The sequence below is a fragment of the Cicer arietinum genome, chromosome 4 (genome assembly GCF_000331145.2).
Source record: "Cicer arietinum cultivar CDC Frontier isolate Library 1 chromosome 4, Cicar.CDCFrontier_v2.0, whole genome shotgun sequence".
Classification (NCBI taxonomy): Eukaryota; Viridiplantae; Streptophyta; class Magnoliopsida; order Fabales; family Fabaceae; genus Cicer; species Cicer arietinum.
The window spans coordinates 59659493-59677931 of record NC_021163.2 but is presented as its reverse complement, the minus strand read 5'-3'; the positions used below and the strand labels follow the sequence as shown (position 1 = coordinate 59677931).

Below are 18439 nucleotides of genomic sequence, written 5' to 3'. Positions count from 1 at the left end.
TTTCTATATATAAATTAAAAGATATATATATATATATATATATATATATATATATATATATATATATATATATAAGAGATGTTAATTTATATATTTAGTATTTTAAAATTTTAGATAAAAGATACAATATCATAGTTTTTTGCAATTATAAAACATTTAATTTGTTGTTGCTTTTTTGTCTAAGACTCCAAACACTTAATACAATACTAGACTTTAAGAACTATATGTCATAAGTTATATAAGTTTGATGACGTTATTCAATTACTAGATTCCAATTGTACTTCATCAAATATCTCAAAACTAATCGTATAATAAAAATCCACAATAATACAATAGTTTGTAAATTACCCCTATGAGAGCCATGTTATCATTCTCTAATTAATTAACATCATAATAATAATCATAAAATGCAACTCAAATTATCTAACACATATTTACTCATTTATACATATAAGACATATCATCGTGAAACAAAACTCAACATTAAAACTAGTTATCACTCCTACTTTAATGACCCATGATTCAACTAAGTAGGAAATGAGTTGAGTTTAATTTGGTTAAATTTCGTTGAGTTCAACTCAATTTGTGAATGATTTGTTTGACTCGAACGAGTTGAGTTCGAAATAAAGAGCTTTTTATTTTAACTCAAACTCGACTCTGTTTAAATTCACAGATAATTTGATTTGATTCGCTAACCTGAATTATAATTTAAAAATCAAAATTTTTAAAATTTTATCTTTTAAATTAATAATTCAGTCATAATTGTTACATAAAATAATTGTCTCAGTGAAAACATAAATGTAAATTTTGGTCTATGAACAAATTCCTATTTTTAACAAAATTAATTGCCATGCCTCAAATAATTATTAACTATATATCTTAATTATATATTTCTCAACTAAATAGAATCAACTTTTTAAAAAAATAAATAGAATCAACTCTTAAAAAAAATAAATAGAATCAACTGCCTTTATATTTAGAATTAATAAAAATATGAAAAGTTATTTTTTATTATTTAAAAAAATATATTTATTAACTATTTTTTTTCTTTATAACAAATAAAAGTAATTTATTTCAAAAGTCTTACAACAAAATAAAACGATATATTAAAAAAAATGAAAACACGATATTTTTTTATTATAAAATAAACAAAGTCTAGAGAGAGTCATTGATCATCTTTTGGCTTGTCATGACTTCAAATATGGAAATTGGTAGTTTTTAGCTCATTTACTTTAATTGTAAAAGAAGAAAAGAAAAAGAGAGAAGACAAAATAACATTTGTCAAAAAAACAAAGAAAGACAAAATTCAGTTATTACTTATTAGCATTTCTTTCATTTTCAAGTATAACAAAAAAGTACCCCATAATGTATTCTCAAATATAAATAAATAACTATAATTTACAATTTATATTTTATTTTTATAGACCAACATTTTTCGGCGACGCTTTTATTTTGATGAGATCTAGAAAATTAATTATAAAAAAAGAAGTTAAAATATTAAAATAGAAAGAAAAAAGAAAAAAGAAAAAAGATAGTAGTGAAAGAGGTAACACCTTGAAGGAAGCAACAACGCAAGTGAGTTTAGATTACAGCTTCGTGACTGTGACTTTCTTCCTCTTTTACGACGCCGTTTCACCTTTCTTCTGTCGTTTCTCTCTTCTTCTTCTTCTTCATCCGATTCCGCTTTTTGTCTTCTTCCTTCACCCTCCCTTCTCGTTCACTCAGTCAATGCTTTAATTCCCTCGATTCTCATCAGTTACCTTTTCACGCGCTTTCTTTCGTCATTTCCTTCAGGTACTTTCCATTTTCCCCTCAATTTCAATTAAAACGCACTCCCCGTCATGCTAAATCACTGTCATAACAAATTTCGTAATTAGGTTTTCATTTCTGTTAAACAATTTCGAATTGTTTTTAAATTTATGCTGATTTTAATTTGGCTTAGTTTCGTCAATAATTGTTATCATGTCATGTGCTAAAATTAGGTTAGATAATGTTCCTTTCTCGTTTTGCAAGCAACGTTATATTTTTTGTTTATTTTATAGTTTTTTTTATGGCGTCAGATTAGGTTGTTTTTGTGCAATGGGGACACTAATAATTGTGAATACTTAAAATTGGTTAAATTCAATGTTTATAATTAGTTATTAAGCCGAGTAACTCAGCTCAGAGTTACTTGTAGAGTAATTTGATCCCTGCTCATATATGTGTGTGTTTGTTGAAAGATGACAACTATGATGTATGTATGGTTTTGGAAATGAAGATTACGTTTTAATAGAATGCTATTGTTGATGGAAGTGGCTGGTTTTGCTGCTTCAGATGTTGCAACTAAGTAGACTTGTTTTGCTAGTGCAAGGTGAAGCTTTTGTTTTGGATCGCACCTCAGAAATTTGTATTTGAAGGTAATATATGTATATTTGTGAGCTTGTTTTTTATTTTTGTATTAGATGATTTATTGGCTGTCAGTTGTGTTGTTGGGGGAGTTAGATTAGATGAATGTTGTCTAACCAGAACTGTATCTTGAAAGGTTCAAAGACGCTTCCTTGTCGCTGATGGAGCGACCCGGGAGCTTCAGTGACAGTCAACATATTATAGAAATAGTTGGGAGTGTTGAGGCTTCCACATCCGCCTTGTCACATCATGAAGAAAGAATAAGTGGTGCACGGTTGCCTGTACCTCAGCCTTTGGTTTCAGCCTCAGGCGTATCAAGTGAATTGAATAATAGGAATTCTTCGTTCATAAGGCGGGCGGATTCTCGTCGGAATAGGAGTCCTGTTCATTCTGGGCTATGGATATCTATTGAGCTAGTTCTTTTATTAAGCCAGATTGTTGCATCTGTTGTTGTTTTGACATTGTCAAGGCATGAGCATCCGCATACCCCGTTGTTTCAATGGATAGTAGGTTATGCTTCTGGATGTTTTGCTACCCTCCCTCTTCTTTATTGGCGGTATTATCATCATAACCATATGCGAGAACAAGATTCAGCTCAGTCACGGCAAACATCTCCTCGAATTAGTGATCCTTCCGGGTCACTTCTTTCTATTTCCAGAAATAATGGAGGAGATGGTCAGACTGCTGTTGTATCCTCCAGAAGTAATCAAGCTTCAATATTGATGAATAGAAGGTAATGAATTAATTGCTATTGTGGTTAAATGATTTTTAGAAATATTATTAATTGATTTATTGTAGTGCAAGAATTTCAATACCATTATAACCGCTTCTATTTTGCTCGGAAAGAAAACTTTGGTTTACAAAGTTTGTGGCTAGCAGGCAAGCTTTGTTTAGTTGATGTATATTTCTTGATCTCATTTTTGTGGGATTTTGCATTCTTGTAGGAAGGAATCTTATCTTCTGATCTTGTACTTACTATTTTGGTTTTGGACAACTTTTGATCCCCAAATAAATCTTTCCCAATATTTATTAGAAGCTGTGTTTACACTTTCTTTATCTTGAATTGGAAACAAGTAAAACTTGTACCTTACGTTTACTAATCAATTTATCATTTTTTCCTAACCATCATATGTAATTCATCAGTTTAATATGTATAGCGTATTTCCCTCCACCCAGTTTTTATTTAGGACTATTCTGCATCCTTCCCTGCCGTGATTGGCGATTGATGCTTACCTAAAACTACTTAACATGAAAGGCCTAGGAGGAAAATACAACTATGCACTTTAGGTAGCATCCCAACAAAATCAATTAATGACCACATCAACTTGAGAGTATATCAGTGTTGTCAAATATCGGCTATGACGCAGATTGTGGTGGCTGATTTCTATACAACTGCCATGGCCAATTTGTGAAGGATGGCGGCACCATAGCAGATTTTTGGCTTTCCTCCATCGGTAACACTGCAGTATATGAAATTTCCTAGGAAAAAATATCTTTTCAGATAACTCCCTAGATCTAGAACAATATTATGATTGCATTTGAAATTGATATCACCTGTAAAGCAGTCAGGACAGTCCTTATAGCAACCATCATGTCCACCAACCTCCCACCTAAGCTATTGTGCCATCATATAGCCATTGTAAACAAAATAGAAGTGCCTGGGGCAGTTATCCTAGTAGTGAAGGAATATGCAGAATTGGCAGAGTAGCCATTGCTGTGTAATGAAGAATACTACCTTGCACTGTCTATGTAGCATACTGAAAGCATCAAATCAGAGTGAGCCACTAACTTTTATTACTGAACTGGTCATTAGTTTCTGGATGTATTTACCAGCTTCAGTAATAGAATTAGAAACTTCTAGTTAACTGTTAATTAATGATTACCATGTTAAAATTCATTTTGTTTTATTTAAATAATCCCTTACTTATGTCATGCTTGTTGCCTTGTTCGTTTCTCACTCCAATTTCCCTGTTATTCATTTAATGAATTTTTGAACTTTTTTGAAATTCTGAGCATTGTAATTTGTTAGTAGTTTATTATGGTGCTAAGTCTTGTTCATAATTGTGACACAGAATGAAGATACTTGTAGAATACTTCAAAATATCCTTAGATTGCTTTTTCGCTGTGTGGTTTGTTGTTGGAAATGTATGGATCTTTGGGGGACGATCTTCTATTGATGAAGCTCCTAACTTGTATAGGTATACCCTATCATACACTCTTACATTTAATCTTCTAGTTTTCCAGGGTTTCCAAATTATATCCTTTTCCTTTTGCTTGGCAGGTTATGTATAGTATTTCTTGCATTTAGCTGTATTGGTTATGCTATGCCTTTCATTCTCTGTTCAACCATCTGCTGTTGTCTCCCGTGTATAATTTCCATCCTTGGTGTTAGAGAGGATCTGACACAAAACAGAGGGGCAACTTCTGAATCCATCAATGCTCTGCCAACTTACAAGTTCAAGATGAAGAAAAATAAAAGAAATGGTGAAAACAACTCTGCTAATATGGAAGGTGGAATTGTGGCTGGAGGAACCGAAAAGGAGCGTGTGATCTCTGGTGAAGATGCAGTAAGTACACAATCTAATCTTTGTTTATTCAGTATACATAATTTAACTTTGTAGCATCCTGGCATTATTTGTCTAGTTACACTGTAGCCAATTATGTGAATGATTTCTTGCGTTTGTCTGCTGGCGCTGACTGAAACGTTGGTACTTACTGTGGTTGTCTGCAGGTTTGCTGCATCTGCCTGGCAAAGTATGAAAATAACGATGAGCTGAGAGAATTGCCTTGTTCTCATCTTTTCCACAAAGACTGCGTTGATAAGTGGTTAAAGATAAATGCATTGTGCCCTCTATGCAAGAGTGAGGTTGGTGAAGACCTAACAGGATTGGGGTCTGGAGAAGATGCCACCCAACAACGGGATGATAGCAGAGTTGTTAATGGTGTCACCAACACCTAGGTTTAATCTAGCTATATACAATACATACAATTTGTATCCTCTCATTATCCTCAAGAACTGAGAAATGGATAAGCTCCTCTTACAAGTTACTGAGAGAGAAAGATAAATCACCTATTTTATGTACTCAAGTAATGGTGGTGGGTTCTTACACAAGAAGTTTGTGTTTTTCTCTCTCATAACATGACACAGCCACTCATCTTTTGAAGCAAAAGAAAGTAATCTAAAAACCCCTTATTATATACATATTTACTCTTGTAAAGTTTTTTTCACTTTCAATGATACTCACTTTTTCTCCATGGATGGATTGAGGTAATCTATTCCATATCATTTTTGTTTATATATTTTCTTCTTTTGGTTGGAATTGTAAGTTGGTCGACTCTGAGGTCTAGGTGTGATGTAGTTATTTTTCAAGTGATGCTCAACACAGGCCACAGATATATGGTGTTGTTGGCATTGGGGGTTAAAAACAATTTCATGTAAATGGGTCACAGCCTCACAGCAATATATAGTGAAGTACTGCCGCCATTTGCTTACTTTATTAGACAATTGTGGCGTCTCTGGATATGTATGGATTTGCATTTTTTGCAGGGGAGGATTATTGATAGGTACCAAACTAGGGATTGCATTTTATTTTTGCATTTGTTTACTAATTATGGAGCTAATATCTATTTTGATTCTTGAATGTGTTACGTGCTCGTTATAAAATCTTTGAATGCGTTTGGTGTTGTCTCTATATCTTTAAAGGTGTTGTTGCTGAGAATATCTGAGTTGGTGATGTTTTCATACATGGTGAGAATGCGTGAAACACTGAGCTAGTCTCCTTGTTACTGCACCCTACTATCGCTAGGTTCGTTCTACTCACACAGTACATGAGGTCAACCTATCACTTGTGCATGGATGTACTTCTGGATACTACATGAATTTCGAATGGTTGAAGCCTATGACTTTAATGATGACCATCGATTGGGTGAGAGTGCTTGACATGAAGAATGTTATATTTGAGATGGACTCAAAGTTGGTGGATGTTCGAATGAAACACATTTGCGAAGGCCGAGGATGCTATGTAATTTCGTTTTCTTGTTCTCGTGTAGAGTTTACTATGATGAAAGCCAATATGATGCTCATAATTTATATAAGGTGTCCATTTGTAATGCTTGCACTTGTTTTTATATTGATATCTCAACCTATATTTATCATTTGATTTTTAATAAAATGTATTACAATTTAACTTTGTTGTTAGAAAATGGTCAAGAAACACGCAAAAAAGTTGGTCTATGGTATACCATTTTTATCTACAATTGTCTGGATACAATTGATGTTCACAAATCACAATAATATTTTATAGCTTCTACACATTATATTTATCGCAAATCTCTGCAGACGTTTATCATGTCTAACACCACCTCAATAAATGACATGCTAGCTTCTCCCATTCAGTGTATTTATAGACTTAGAGACATGAATGATAAGGGGAGGAAAAGAAAAAAGTATTTTCAGAGAAAAAGATGAAATAGAGATGATATTACTATAAATTCTTGTAGCTTGCGAAATCTGGGGTTCAAAAAATAACACATTGATATATTATAGACCACATATTAGGATGGTCCATTTTAAAGTTTACCAAAAAAATACATAAAAATCATTATTTTTTAAAATTTTATACAAATTCTATGAAACAAATAGGTCGATTTTATGGTAGTTTTTTTTCTCAAAGGTACGCACAAAAACTGTAATTCAAAAAATAAAGCTAAGACTACTTGTAATAAATATTTTTTAGTTATATCATTATGTTGAAGGTATCAACAGAAGAGTTTTCTTGAACAAAGTCTTCTAACAAACTAAATTGCTAGAACATAGTAGCATTACATTATGCTAGAACATGCATTATGCTAGAACATAGTAACATTTCCACCTTTTCCACATCATGTATAAACGTCTAATAATCATACTTTATGCTAGAACATAGTAGCATTATATTCAACACTCAATTGATTGACTCGACAAGGTTGATTGTCATGTGATTCTATCTCTATCAAACGCTTTAATCCAATTTTCTTGCAGTATGTTATTTAGCTATTTTATGGTTTCTCGATTTACCATGCCGATTTCATTGTGGTAGTATTTGTATCTAGTTCATTAATTGAGCAACTTGTATTACACAAGAAAAATGTGTCACATTTTGTAGTTTTGTTTTTGAAGATGGCATTAATTTAAAAAGTAAGAATGAGATTATTACCCGTAAAGAACTTTTTTCTTTGGTACGTTATCAGTAAATTTCCTCACGAAATTTTGTGAAATATGTCAATGCCGACTCAATATTATGTCTCTTTAATGTTTAAAATAAAGAACGCGGGATCTTCTATAATTTATTTGAAACTAATTGCACAACTCCTAATTTATGATGTTTTTGATTTCATGTATAACCCGATCACTTAAAGTTATATGGAGACAAGTTGTAGTATCTCTAATCCACCAATAGTTGGAGACGACAATGAGAACATAATCAAAATGAGGATGTATCACAACAACTTTAAGTCATTCAAAGAGTAAGACGAGTTCAACGACCTTCTAGATGTGTGACTGAGGACTTTTAGATCGTCATCGTTAATTAAAATTTAATGTATTTTTTTCTTTCATTTAATGTATTTTGTAGAAAATTATTAATATAATATAATATAATATAATATAATTTTTTATTATATATATATATAATATATTATTTTAATATATTTATAATTTATTATAAAAAATAATAAATCAATATATGGTCGGATCGACGTGATGCAATCTCCAAAATATGAGTTTTATGTGTTTTAAAATATCTATAATATAAGAAAAAGTTTATCTAACCAAAACTTATGGTATAAAATAAGAATAATTAATTAATTTTTTTTTATAATAAATAATTAATTTATTAGTGTAAAAAAGATAATTTCATATAAATTCTTTTCGTACAAACTTCATTAGTTAATAAAGTTTCACTACGAGCTTTGTTTCAAGATATGGAAGCCATGATGGAAAAGTAAAAGAACAAGGCTTTCAATGCTTGTGTTAATTTCACTCTGCATAAAGTGTTGTCACAAGTTGCTCTATATTTTTATACTAAAAAAGAGTCGGATCAAATAGATAAAGTATATCAAAAAAATTGTCAAGAAACAAAATCACCTAATATTTCAGAAATTACAAAAAAGAAGAGATAGTGATCTATAAAAAGAAAAGATATTGTTTAAATGATGAAGGTCATATGTCATGTGAAAAAAGAAGAGTCCAACAAAAAATTGCAAAGAAGAATGAACCAAAACATCAAGCTAAGAAAATTGTGTCACCAAGATTGCTTATTGATGTCGACAAAAAGATCAAAGCGTTGAATGGTGATGATGTTAAATATGTCATGTGTAAGACATTGTTTAACACAAATCTCAACAAAAATAACAATTGTCTTTCAATGTCAATTAAATAAATCAAATGTGATTTTATCACTAAGATGGAGAATAAGATATTTGTTATTGAATTTCCTTTTTACTCTTTGATAGATCAATGAATAATGCACTGGATCTTGATGATGAATTAAAACTTATCTATTCTTTTCTCTTCAAACCAGAATTATAAAGCCTCAAACCAGAAGAATATGATTGCTACAGTTTTGCAGCAATGGAACAAAACAGAATAAATTGCAGTACTAAAATTGAACACACATCAATTGTTAACTCAATTCAGAGTTAAACTCTTACATCTGGAGGAATGAATCCGACTTAGAAATATCACTATTATGAGATCAAATGATTACAAACTTCTACACTCTTATGCATTTCAGTTTATGTACAATTTTGCAATTATGTTTTTGCCTTATGTTATCCTTCATTATTACTAACAGAGCATTATATACTAGTTAGTTACATTTCGGGAGTAATTAAGAAAAGAAGTTACAACTAACTAACTGAAAAATAACAATTACAACAGATTGTTTGTTTTGCAAGTAACCATCATAAGTTGATCTTTAAAGTCTTCAATTTGAGTACCACTTATTAGTACATCTCTACCTTGGTACCAATTGAGAAGATTCAGCTTGTGATTCTCAAAATCAGATCCTCTTAGTCCTTTGTCTCAGTTTCTGGAATTGATCTTAAGAAAATTCAAACAATGTCTAAATTTGCTAAGTGTGACAATTTTTGTAAACATGTCAGCAGGATTGTCACTTGTGTGCACCTTTGCTACATTTGTCTCACCTATTTCAATTACATCTCTGATGAAATGAAGTCTGGTGTCTATTTACAGCTTCAGCAAGAGCAACATATTCTGATTTTGTTGTTGATAATGCCACTATGTGTTGAAGGTTGGTTTTCCAACTGATTGTGTTGTTGAACATTGTGAACACATACCTTATGAGGGATCTTCTTTTATCTAAGTCACCAGCAAAGTCAGAGTCAACAAATCCTTGGACTGGTTTTGATAGTTTTGAACTTTTGTTGTATACCAAACACAAGCTTTGAGTTCCTTTTAGGTACCTTAGAGTCCATTTGAAAGCTTGTCAATGGTTTATACCTGGATTTTCCATAAATATGCTTGTGACAATTACAACATGAGAATTTTCTGGCCTTGAGCAACCATAGCGTACATGATGCTTTCTATGGCACTATCACATGATATTTTCTTCATGTCTTTTTTTTTTCTTGGGTTGTGTTTGGTGACAAGGCTAAAGAAAGTTTGAAGTGAGCTGCAAGTGGAGAACTGACAACCTTTGATTAACTCATATTGAATATGTTTATGACTTTAACAAGATAGCTTTTATGAGAAATTATCAGTTTTCCTTGTTCTCCGATTTTGATGATTTCCATTTCTAAAATTCTCTTGGTTAGCCCTAAGTCCTTCATCTCAAATTATGTCATTAGTTGGCTCTTCCATTTTTCAATTTCTTTCATACTTTTGATGTTATTAGCATGTCATCCACATATAGTTGCAAGTAAATGTGTGTTGCTGATGACATTTGTTTATAATACACACAACTATCAAAATTACTTATGGCATAACTTTGACTAAGCATGAATAAATCAAACCTCAAATACCATTGTCTTGGTGATTGCTTTAGCCCATATAGTGGTCTCTTTAGCAAGCAGACCCAATCTTCCTTCCCTTGAGTCCTAAAGCCATATGGTTGGTGCATTAAGATTGTTTCAATCAGATCACCATAGAGAAAGGTTGTTTTGACATCCATATGTTCTAACTCCATGTCAAAGTGTGTTACCATGGCTAGAATTATTCTTATAGATGCATGTTTGACTACAAGAGAAAAGATATCATTGTAATCCACCCATTCATTTTGAGTGAATCATTTTTCTACCAGCTAGCTTTGAACCTAGGTGGTTCTACTCTTGGAATTCCCCCATTCCTCTTGAAGATCCACTTGATGCCTACAATTCTGGTGTTCGCATGCTTAGGTAGAAGTTCCCAGGTGTTGTCATTCTCTAGTGAGTTCAGCTCATCAGTCATAGCTAAAAGCCATTTGTCTTTATCTTGACATCTAACAAGTTCATAATAGTTTCTAGGATCTTCATGTATGATTTCTTCAGTAGCATGTAATACATAAATGACCAAGTCTGCATAACCATACCTTTGAAGGGGTTTTAATGTTCTTCTATCTTTGTCCCTGATGAGGTTATAGTCATCTAATTCATGTTATGTTGGATTGTCAAGGTCTGGAACCATACCATTTTCAGTTGAGTTGGTATCAGTTACATCTTGTTGAGTATGTTGTTGCTCCTTCTATCTTTTTATAGCCTGCTCCACCTCAAGATCAAATTTATCAGCTTCAAGTTGATGTGAGCTTTTGTTTGCAGCCTTGGTTAAGAACTTATATAGGTCAAACTCATGAAACTTTACATATCTGCTGATGATACATTTCCTATTTTCAGGACACCATATCCTATAGCCTTTTACACCACTTGGATATCCAACAAAGTATCCTTTCTTGGCTCTAGGAACTAACTTCCCTTCTTTACATGATAGTATGCAACGCACCCAAATACTTTTAAGTGATTGTAATTTGCAGCATGTCTTGTCCACGTTTCTTAAGGGGTTTGAGTTTAATTGCTATTGAAGGACTCAAGTTAATCAAATAGCAAGTTGTATGAACAACTTCTCCCCAAAATTGTGCAAGCATACCTGCATTTGACATAATACATCTCATTATTTCAAGCAAGGTTCTTTTCATCCTTTCAGCCATTCCATTTTGCTGAGGTGTGTTTTTTAAAATCCTATGTCTATTCACACCATGAGTTTTGGAATAACTAGTGAACTCTTCACTGCAAAATTCAAGACCATTGTCTGTTCTTAAAGTTTTAATCCTTTTTCAGTCTTATTCTCAACTATAGACGTCCAATCTTTAAAGGTTTTGAATGCTTCATCCTTGCATTTCAACATGTAAATCCATACTTTTCTACTATAGTCATCAAGAAATGTAATGAAGTACTTGTTACATCTATATGAAGCAATTTTGACAAGGCCCCGTAGATCATTGTGAATATATTCTAGAATTCCTTTTGAGCAATGTTCTCCTGTAGAGAACTTGACTCTATGCATCTTTCCATACACACAATGCTCACAAAATTCAAGATCGTCAATCTTTTCACCATCTAACATGCCTTGTCAATCTAGGACGTGCATTCCTCTTAGACTTACATGTCCTAGCCTTTGATGCCATAGGCTGGTTTTGCTTGATGCTTGGACTGCCACAACTGTCATTCCTGTCACTACTTGACCATTAAGAAGATAGATACCATGATCCATTTTTTCCTTCATGATTACCAATGATTCTTTTATCACTTTTAGAGTACCTTTCTCTGGTTTGTAAGAGCAACCACCTTCTTCCAGCATTCCTAGAGAGATTAGGTTCCTTTTCAACTTCGGAACATGTCTAACCTTTGATAAAATTTTCACAGTACCATCTTTCAGTTTCAGCTTGATTGAGCCAATCCCAACCACCTTGCAGGCTGATTTGTTACCCATGAACACATTGCCTCTATTAGTTTCTTTGTAATCAAGGAACCTGAGTGAAGCACCCAGTCATCTTCTATGATTTCAGTTGAATTTGTCATAAGAACTTTTGTGTTATCATATCCTTTTGGGGCTATTGACACATTTCCATAATCATCATCACTATTTGACCCTTTCTTTCCTTTCCAATCTGGCCATTCTTTCTTGAAATGTCCTTCTTTCTTGCATATGAAACACTTCATTTTAGACTTGTCTTTTTCTTTATTCTTGAACTTATGCTTCTGTTTCTGATTCTTCTTCCCTGCTTTGGCTTTGACAAACAACCCCTCACCACTGCTTTCTTCTTTCCCATCTGATTTCCTTTTTAATTATTTGGAGATTAGTGCAGCTTGCACTTCTTCTAATGACAATGGATCTCTACCATAAAATAGTATATCACACATATTTTCAAGAGAGCTTGGTAATGAATTTATCAATAGTAGGGCTTGATCCTTATCATCTAATTTTACATCAATATTTTCAAGATCTAAAACAATCTTATTAAACTTATCCATGCAATCTTCAATTGACCTTCTAGATTGCATCTTGAAAATATATATTTTTTATTTTAAGTATAAACGATTTGCTAATGATTTTGTCATGTATAAATATTCTAACTTGAGCCAAATACCTTATGCATAGGTCTCCTTTGACACTTCCCTCAAAACCTTGTCTCAAAGACTCAAGATTAAAACACTATGAGTCTTGTTCATGATATCCTTATTCTCCTTTTCTGGAAGTGTGGATGCCATGTCTTTCTCTCCTGCTAATGCTTTTGCCAGACCTTGATGAACCAACAAAGCTTTCATCTTGAGACGCCATAACCCAAAATCATTATTCCCATCGAATTTTTCCAGTACATACTTTGTTGATGCCATCTTTTCCCTTAATCGAATGGACCTTGCTCTAATGCCAATGTTATTGAATTTCCTTTTTTACTCTTTGATAAATCAAGGAATAATGCACTGGATCTTGATGATGAATTAAAACCGATCAATATTGTTAACCCAGTTCAGAGTTAAACTCTTACATATGAGGAACTGGTTCTAACTTAGAAATATCACTGTTATGAGATCAAATGATTACAAGTTTTTGTACTCTTATGCATTTTAGTTTTTGCACAATTCTGCAATTATGTTTTTGCTTTATGTTGTCATTTATCATTACTAACAGGACACTATATACTTGTTAGTTACATTTCATGAGTGATTAAGAAAAAAGGTTACAACTAATTAATTGAAAAATAACAACTATGTTAAATTATTTGTTTTGCAAGTAACCATCATAAGTTGATCTTTAATGTCTTCAATTTGAGTACCACTTATTAACAATATTAGATACAAAGGAAGAAGATAAATGTGCTGGTTTGGAAGTGGTTGTGTTGAATCCTTATTTTAGAGAGTTTATTTGAAGAAGTGGAACATGGACACAAGTAATGTTTATAATCTTGTTAAAAATTAGAAGCTTCTTATGTTGAAAAACAATTTAGAAAAAGACCAAAAACTTGACATTTGGTCTTTTAAAGTCAATGACAAGCTGCACTTAATACTCATCAATCAGAGAATTCTTAATTATTATAAAAAAATTTAATATTATGAATATTATGAATATTTTTTTTTTTTTTTTGTGGTTGTTATTATTGCTTCTTTTGTCAAATTAGATTCCAACTTTTCGGTTATGAATATATCTTTCTGTTGTTGGACACAAGCATCTTTGAATAATTTTAGTGTACGATTTCAGTGTTTTTATTTACTCAAAACAAACTTAAAAAAAATATAATGCTCGTTTAATACTATAATAGTGAATGTATTTATATTTTCTATCTCTGTTACACCACCTATAACACTTTTTTCGTTCTCCATTCCAAATTTTCCATTACTCACTCCGTTACTAATTTTGTGTTCTTTTTAACTAATTAAATTTATATTTTTCAATTTTCTTCTTATGATCTTGTAAAAAAAAAAACTTCTCATGTTGATTTATGTTTAAGGAATTATATTTTAAAGCCGGGTATATCGTATAAAATCTGAAATGATAAGGCTTTTTTTTTTTTTTTTTTGTTGCATAGAATTTGAAAATAATTATATCACAAAAGTTAAAACTATCATGATCTATAGATTTTTTTATATGTGAAAAATAATAATCTTCTTTTTATGGAAAATTTTATCTATAGATCTTATAGATACTCATAAACATAATTGGATATTTTAGATAATATCCATGTGATAAACTGTAAGTTCAAAACTTTAACTTTTCAAATTATTTATAAAAAAAAAAAATTAATCAATTAACAAATTTATTTTTGTTATTTTCTTTAGTTTTAATCTACTTTTATCTCATAAAAAAATATTAACAAACTTATAAAAAATTATTAAAAAATTATAAAACTTAAATTTTAAAATAACATACAATTTAAATTCTCATGTTTTGATGTTATATTTTAATTTCAAATCTCTATCAATAATTTAATTGATTTTGAATGTTTTTTAAGTTTCAATCTAATATGTATTATTCTCGATATTTTTTACAAATTGATTTTTGTTATTTTCTTCAGTTTTAATCTATCTTTATCTTATTAAAAAATATTTACAAACTTATAAACAAAATTATAAAACTTAAATTTTAAAATAACATACTATTTAAGTTCTCAAGTTTTAATGTTATATTTTAATTTCAAATCACTACAAATAAATTAATTGATTTTGATGTTTCTTAAGTTTCAATTGAAGTTATGTATGATCTACAAATTTATTTTTGTTTATGATCTATAATCTTGATATTACCAATATCTCGATAGTTCCAGTTAAAGATCACCTGGTTCCAATAATGGATTATTATATATGTATTGTTTCTATACACTCATTGTAATCCAACTTACATTTTGTCAGATCCATCTATTTTGACATCTCTTGCATGAGTTACATTGGATTACTACTATCACAATCTCTACATTGGATTATTGAAGAGTCAACACCCAAAGTAATGCAAGGAGTGTCGAAATAGATGGATATGACTGCGAGTATCTTCATCAAAGGGTATCAACACTCAAAGAAAGGCAAATAAAACTAATGTATTATATCTGTTGTAATGTAAGCCCCAAAGTTGCTCACCAAGGTACAATTCCCAAGTGAAAAATCACCTTCACTTATATGTGTATTTTCCTTCTAACTCTTTGGCCAATTTTGTTTTCACTGGCCTTCAAATTCATACAATTGAAAGCTGCACAATTTGTGAGAGGCACAAGCAACACATCAAAAAGAGAACATTTCAGACCATATTAAGCAAAACAAGACGCAGCTAAGGACTATACAGTCTATAAATCGACGCATGTGTAATGAACGTCTCCACCTAAAGCAAATTTTCCCTAGTTTTACACTATTTATATCCCAACCAAACCAATTGTGAGTAGCAAATCGTTTCACAATTCACACTTGGAAATCAATTCACAAGTGCTCAGATGAAGAACCGGCTTCGGCTGTTACATTCTTCTGTTTTAATGAAGCGGAATCAGCTGGAAATTCAGGTTCTGAAACATCACCAATATCCAGTGTATCTGGAAGATTTCCGGAAGAGTCAACACCATCATCAAACTGTAAGATGGAAAAAAACAAACTCAGATTTTGGATTTTTCCAGAATTGATACATTAAAACGTAACGAGTATGACCACCAAAAGTATTCTCTCCTAATAAGCAAATGTTTGACATGATTAAACTAAGATGATTCTAGCAATTCTTTTTATCCAGAAACAGATAGGCTAGCATTAATCAGCAAATATTTTTACACAATCACATAGCATATAATTCCTAATTTCATCTGGCATATATAACAGAGAACAATATACTTTTTATAACATTTTGCTATATACTAGTTTCAAATCAGTGATATGTAAGATTTCAACATTTCTTCCGCCTAAAGCAAAAACTAAACAAGTAGTACATAAATGAAACCAAATAGCTAAGTATGAACCACAAAGAGTTAACAGATTGGGAATATAACAGAAAAGAAACAAGTGTTAAAACAGAATAAAGTTACCAAGTGTTAAACCAGAATAAAGTTACCAAGTGTTAAAACAAACAAACTGGGAATGCACAAAATCAGAACCAAAAACAATCTAAAGAAAAAAAATTGAAATTTAAACAAATTCAAACTTAGCCCAGCAATCTCATAGCACCCTGCAAGATTCAACAACCACAAGATGACAACCTTTTCTTCTATCCAACGTTGTCTGGATATATACAATATTCAGGAAAGGAAAGGAGTACACACTTAGGAAAGGGTATATGAAGGGTATGCTACAAATTAGTTGTTTCATCTACATCTACATGTAAGTACACATTCAACCCAAAATTTCCAGTCAATGTCATGGCCAGTGTTATCAATTGCGGATAGTGGAAAATAGTGGTTAGTTCAACTTTCACTATGCTATAATGCTATAGGTATAGCACTGCTATAGTCGCTACTCAACAACACTGGACTAAATTGCATATTGTAGAACAATAGCAGATTGTTAAAATTTCGCTACACTATAGCTCCTATTTGATAAAACTTGTCCTAGCATATGATGTGATTCAACATTTATAGTTACAAAGCCTGAATAATAAATTACACCCTCATGCATTTAAGAGACAAAAAACAGTCTAGTCAATAGTCGTTAACTGATTGGAATAAGTAAAAAAGGTGACATTGAATGAACAACAAAGTTAAGCCGAAAAGCTAACAATTTTAAGATTATACCTCAAGTTGGCTAAGCATATCAATAGCAGCATCAAGGTCACCACTGTTAACATTGTAGACATCAACAAGGGACTGATCAGATATACCAGGAAATGTCATCCTAAGATATTCCAAATCTATATCAACCTCTTCATCCATAAACTGATTATCTGTCAGCTGTACCATACTCTGCGGTGGGGAAACGTAATAAGAACTAGATGCAGGTTGGTTTTTCACGGGAGAGAGCTTATGGGCGCTTTTGTTGACAAATTGGACATCGTTTGTTGTATTTTGAGGTGTCGGAAACCAAACAGTCCCATCATAGTCCATGGCACCTTTTGGCCCAGGAACTCTAATAGCATCTGGCCTTTTAGAGATAGGAACATATGAGGCTGCAAATGGATTCAAAGAAGATTTTCGCGGCTTCATGGTGTTACAGTTAAATCGGATAGATAAACAATACTTGTTCTTCCTTTTCTGAGGAAAATCAAAACATACAAGAGTAAGAATTAGTCAAACATGCTGCTTTAGTCAATCAAAAGCACAAATTCTAGAAAGAAACCAAAGATTCAAAGCCAAAAAAAAAAAAAAAAGATTCGAACACAAATAAAGTAGAATATGATTGAACAAGCTCTAAACCAATAGCTAGCTAAATGGTGAATTCAATTCTAACATGTTCTTGCAACCCTTTTACAGATATAAGAATGAAAAACACAATCAAACAAAAACATTGAATTTTGACTCTTTTTTCTAATCCCCTTTCAAACTCTTCCAAGATCAAGATATACAAAATTGAAACTTGAACCATAACAACGAAATAAAGAAAAAATAAACAATTGCAGTGGTGATGAAATCAACAAAATAAAACCATTGAATCCAACAAAACAATAAACAATTTCGTTTGATTTTTATATAAATTAGTTTTTCAAATTCAATGGTGGATTTGATTTGATCGTAGCATCTTGATCAGAAATGATCAATGAATGAATAACAAAAACTGCGATTCGAAGAAAAAAGTAAGCAGTTTAGAGAAAAATGACGAACCCTAATTTTCTCGAGAGATCTGATCGAAAAGGTAGAGAAAAGTGAAAATACTTTTATTTTCGCATTTGCTTAATTCAGTATTTATATTTTTTTATGTTTATAATTAAGCAGTGCTTACCTGATACGAAAAAGAAAAAAAAAATAGCACCAGAATGTTTGATTATTACCAAAAAAAATCTAATTAAGCTTTTACTGTTTTGCTAAATAATTAATCTATTTTATTATGCAGAGTTTATCTATTATTTTGTATCTTAAATTTTTTAGTTTTTTACGGATTTCCTTCGCTGGAAGTAATTATAGTAATTATA

General features: G+C 31.5%; 2 protein-coding genes across 5 annotated transcripts; one reads left to right on the top strand and one right to left on the bottom strand.

Moving 5' to 3' along the window:
* Nucleotides 1-1537: 1537 nt before the first annotated feature.
* Nucleotides 1538-5890, top strand: LOC101500752 (E3 ubiquitin-protein ligase At1g63170). Of its 4 annotated transcripts, none has more exons than XM_004498574.4 (6): nt 1538-1794; nt 2345-2396; nt 2522-3118; nt 4458-4583; nt 4667-4952; nt 5117-5890. In XM_004498574.4, the coding sequence occupies exons 3-6, from the start codon at nt 2547-2549 to the stop codon at nt 5342-5344; spliced, it is 1212 nt and encodes a 403-aa protein (XP_004498631.1). In that variant the 5' UTR covers nt 1538-1794; nt 2345-2396; nt 2522-2546; the 3' UTR covers nt 5345-5890. The 4 variants fall into 4 exon arrangements, with proteins under 4 accessions (XP_004498631.1, XP_004498629.1, XP_004498628.1 ...); XM_004498572.4 differs by having other exon boundaries at nt 1539-1794; nt 2314-2396; XM_004498571.4 differs by having other exon boundaries at nt 1539-1794; nt 2293-2396.
* Nucleotides 5891-15427: 9537 nt separating this feature from the next.
* On the bottom strand, nt 15428-18266 carry LOC101500440 (polyadenylate-binding protein-interacting protein 5-like). Its single transcript, XM_004498568.3, has 3 exons — nt 18132-18266; nt 17109-17564; nt 15428-15963 (listed from the first exon to the last, which is right to left on the bottom strand). The coding sequence occupies exons 2-3, from the start codon at nt 17514-17516 to the stop codon at nt 15817-15819; spliced, it is 555 nt and encodes a 184-aa protein (XP_004498625.1). The 5' UTR covers nt 17517-17564; nt 18132-18266; the 3' UTR covers nt 15428-15816.
* Between the last annotated feature and the right edge of the window lie 173 nt (nt 18267-18439).

Coding starts and splice junctions, on each gene's coding strand:
- LOC101500752 (XM_004498574.4), top strand. CDS start 2,547: ATGGAGCGACCCGGGAGCTTCAGTGACAGTCAACATATTATAGAAATA. Junction 3,119..4,457: donor TCAATATTGATGAATAGAAG/GTAATGAATTAA, acceptor ATTGTGACACAG/AATGAAGATACTTGTAGAAT. Junction 4,584..4,666: donor GAAGCTCCTAACTTGTATAG/GTATACCCTATC, acceptor TTTGCTTGGCAG/GTTATGTATAGTATTTCTTG.
- LOC101500440 (XM_004498568.3), bottom strand. CDS start 17,516: ATGAAGCCGCGAAAATCTTCTTTGAATCCATTTGCAGCCTCATATGTT. Junction 15,964..17,108: donor ATATGCTTAGCCAACTTGAG/GTATAATCTTAA, acceptor TCCATCTTACAG/TTTGATGATGGTGTTGACTC.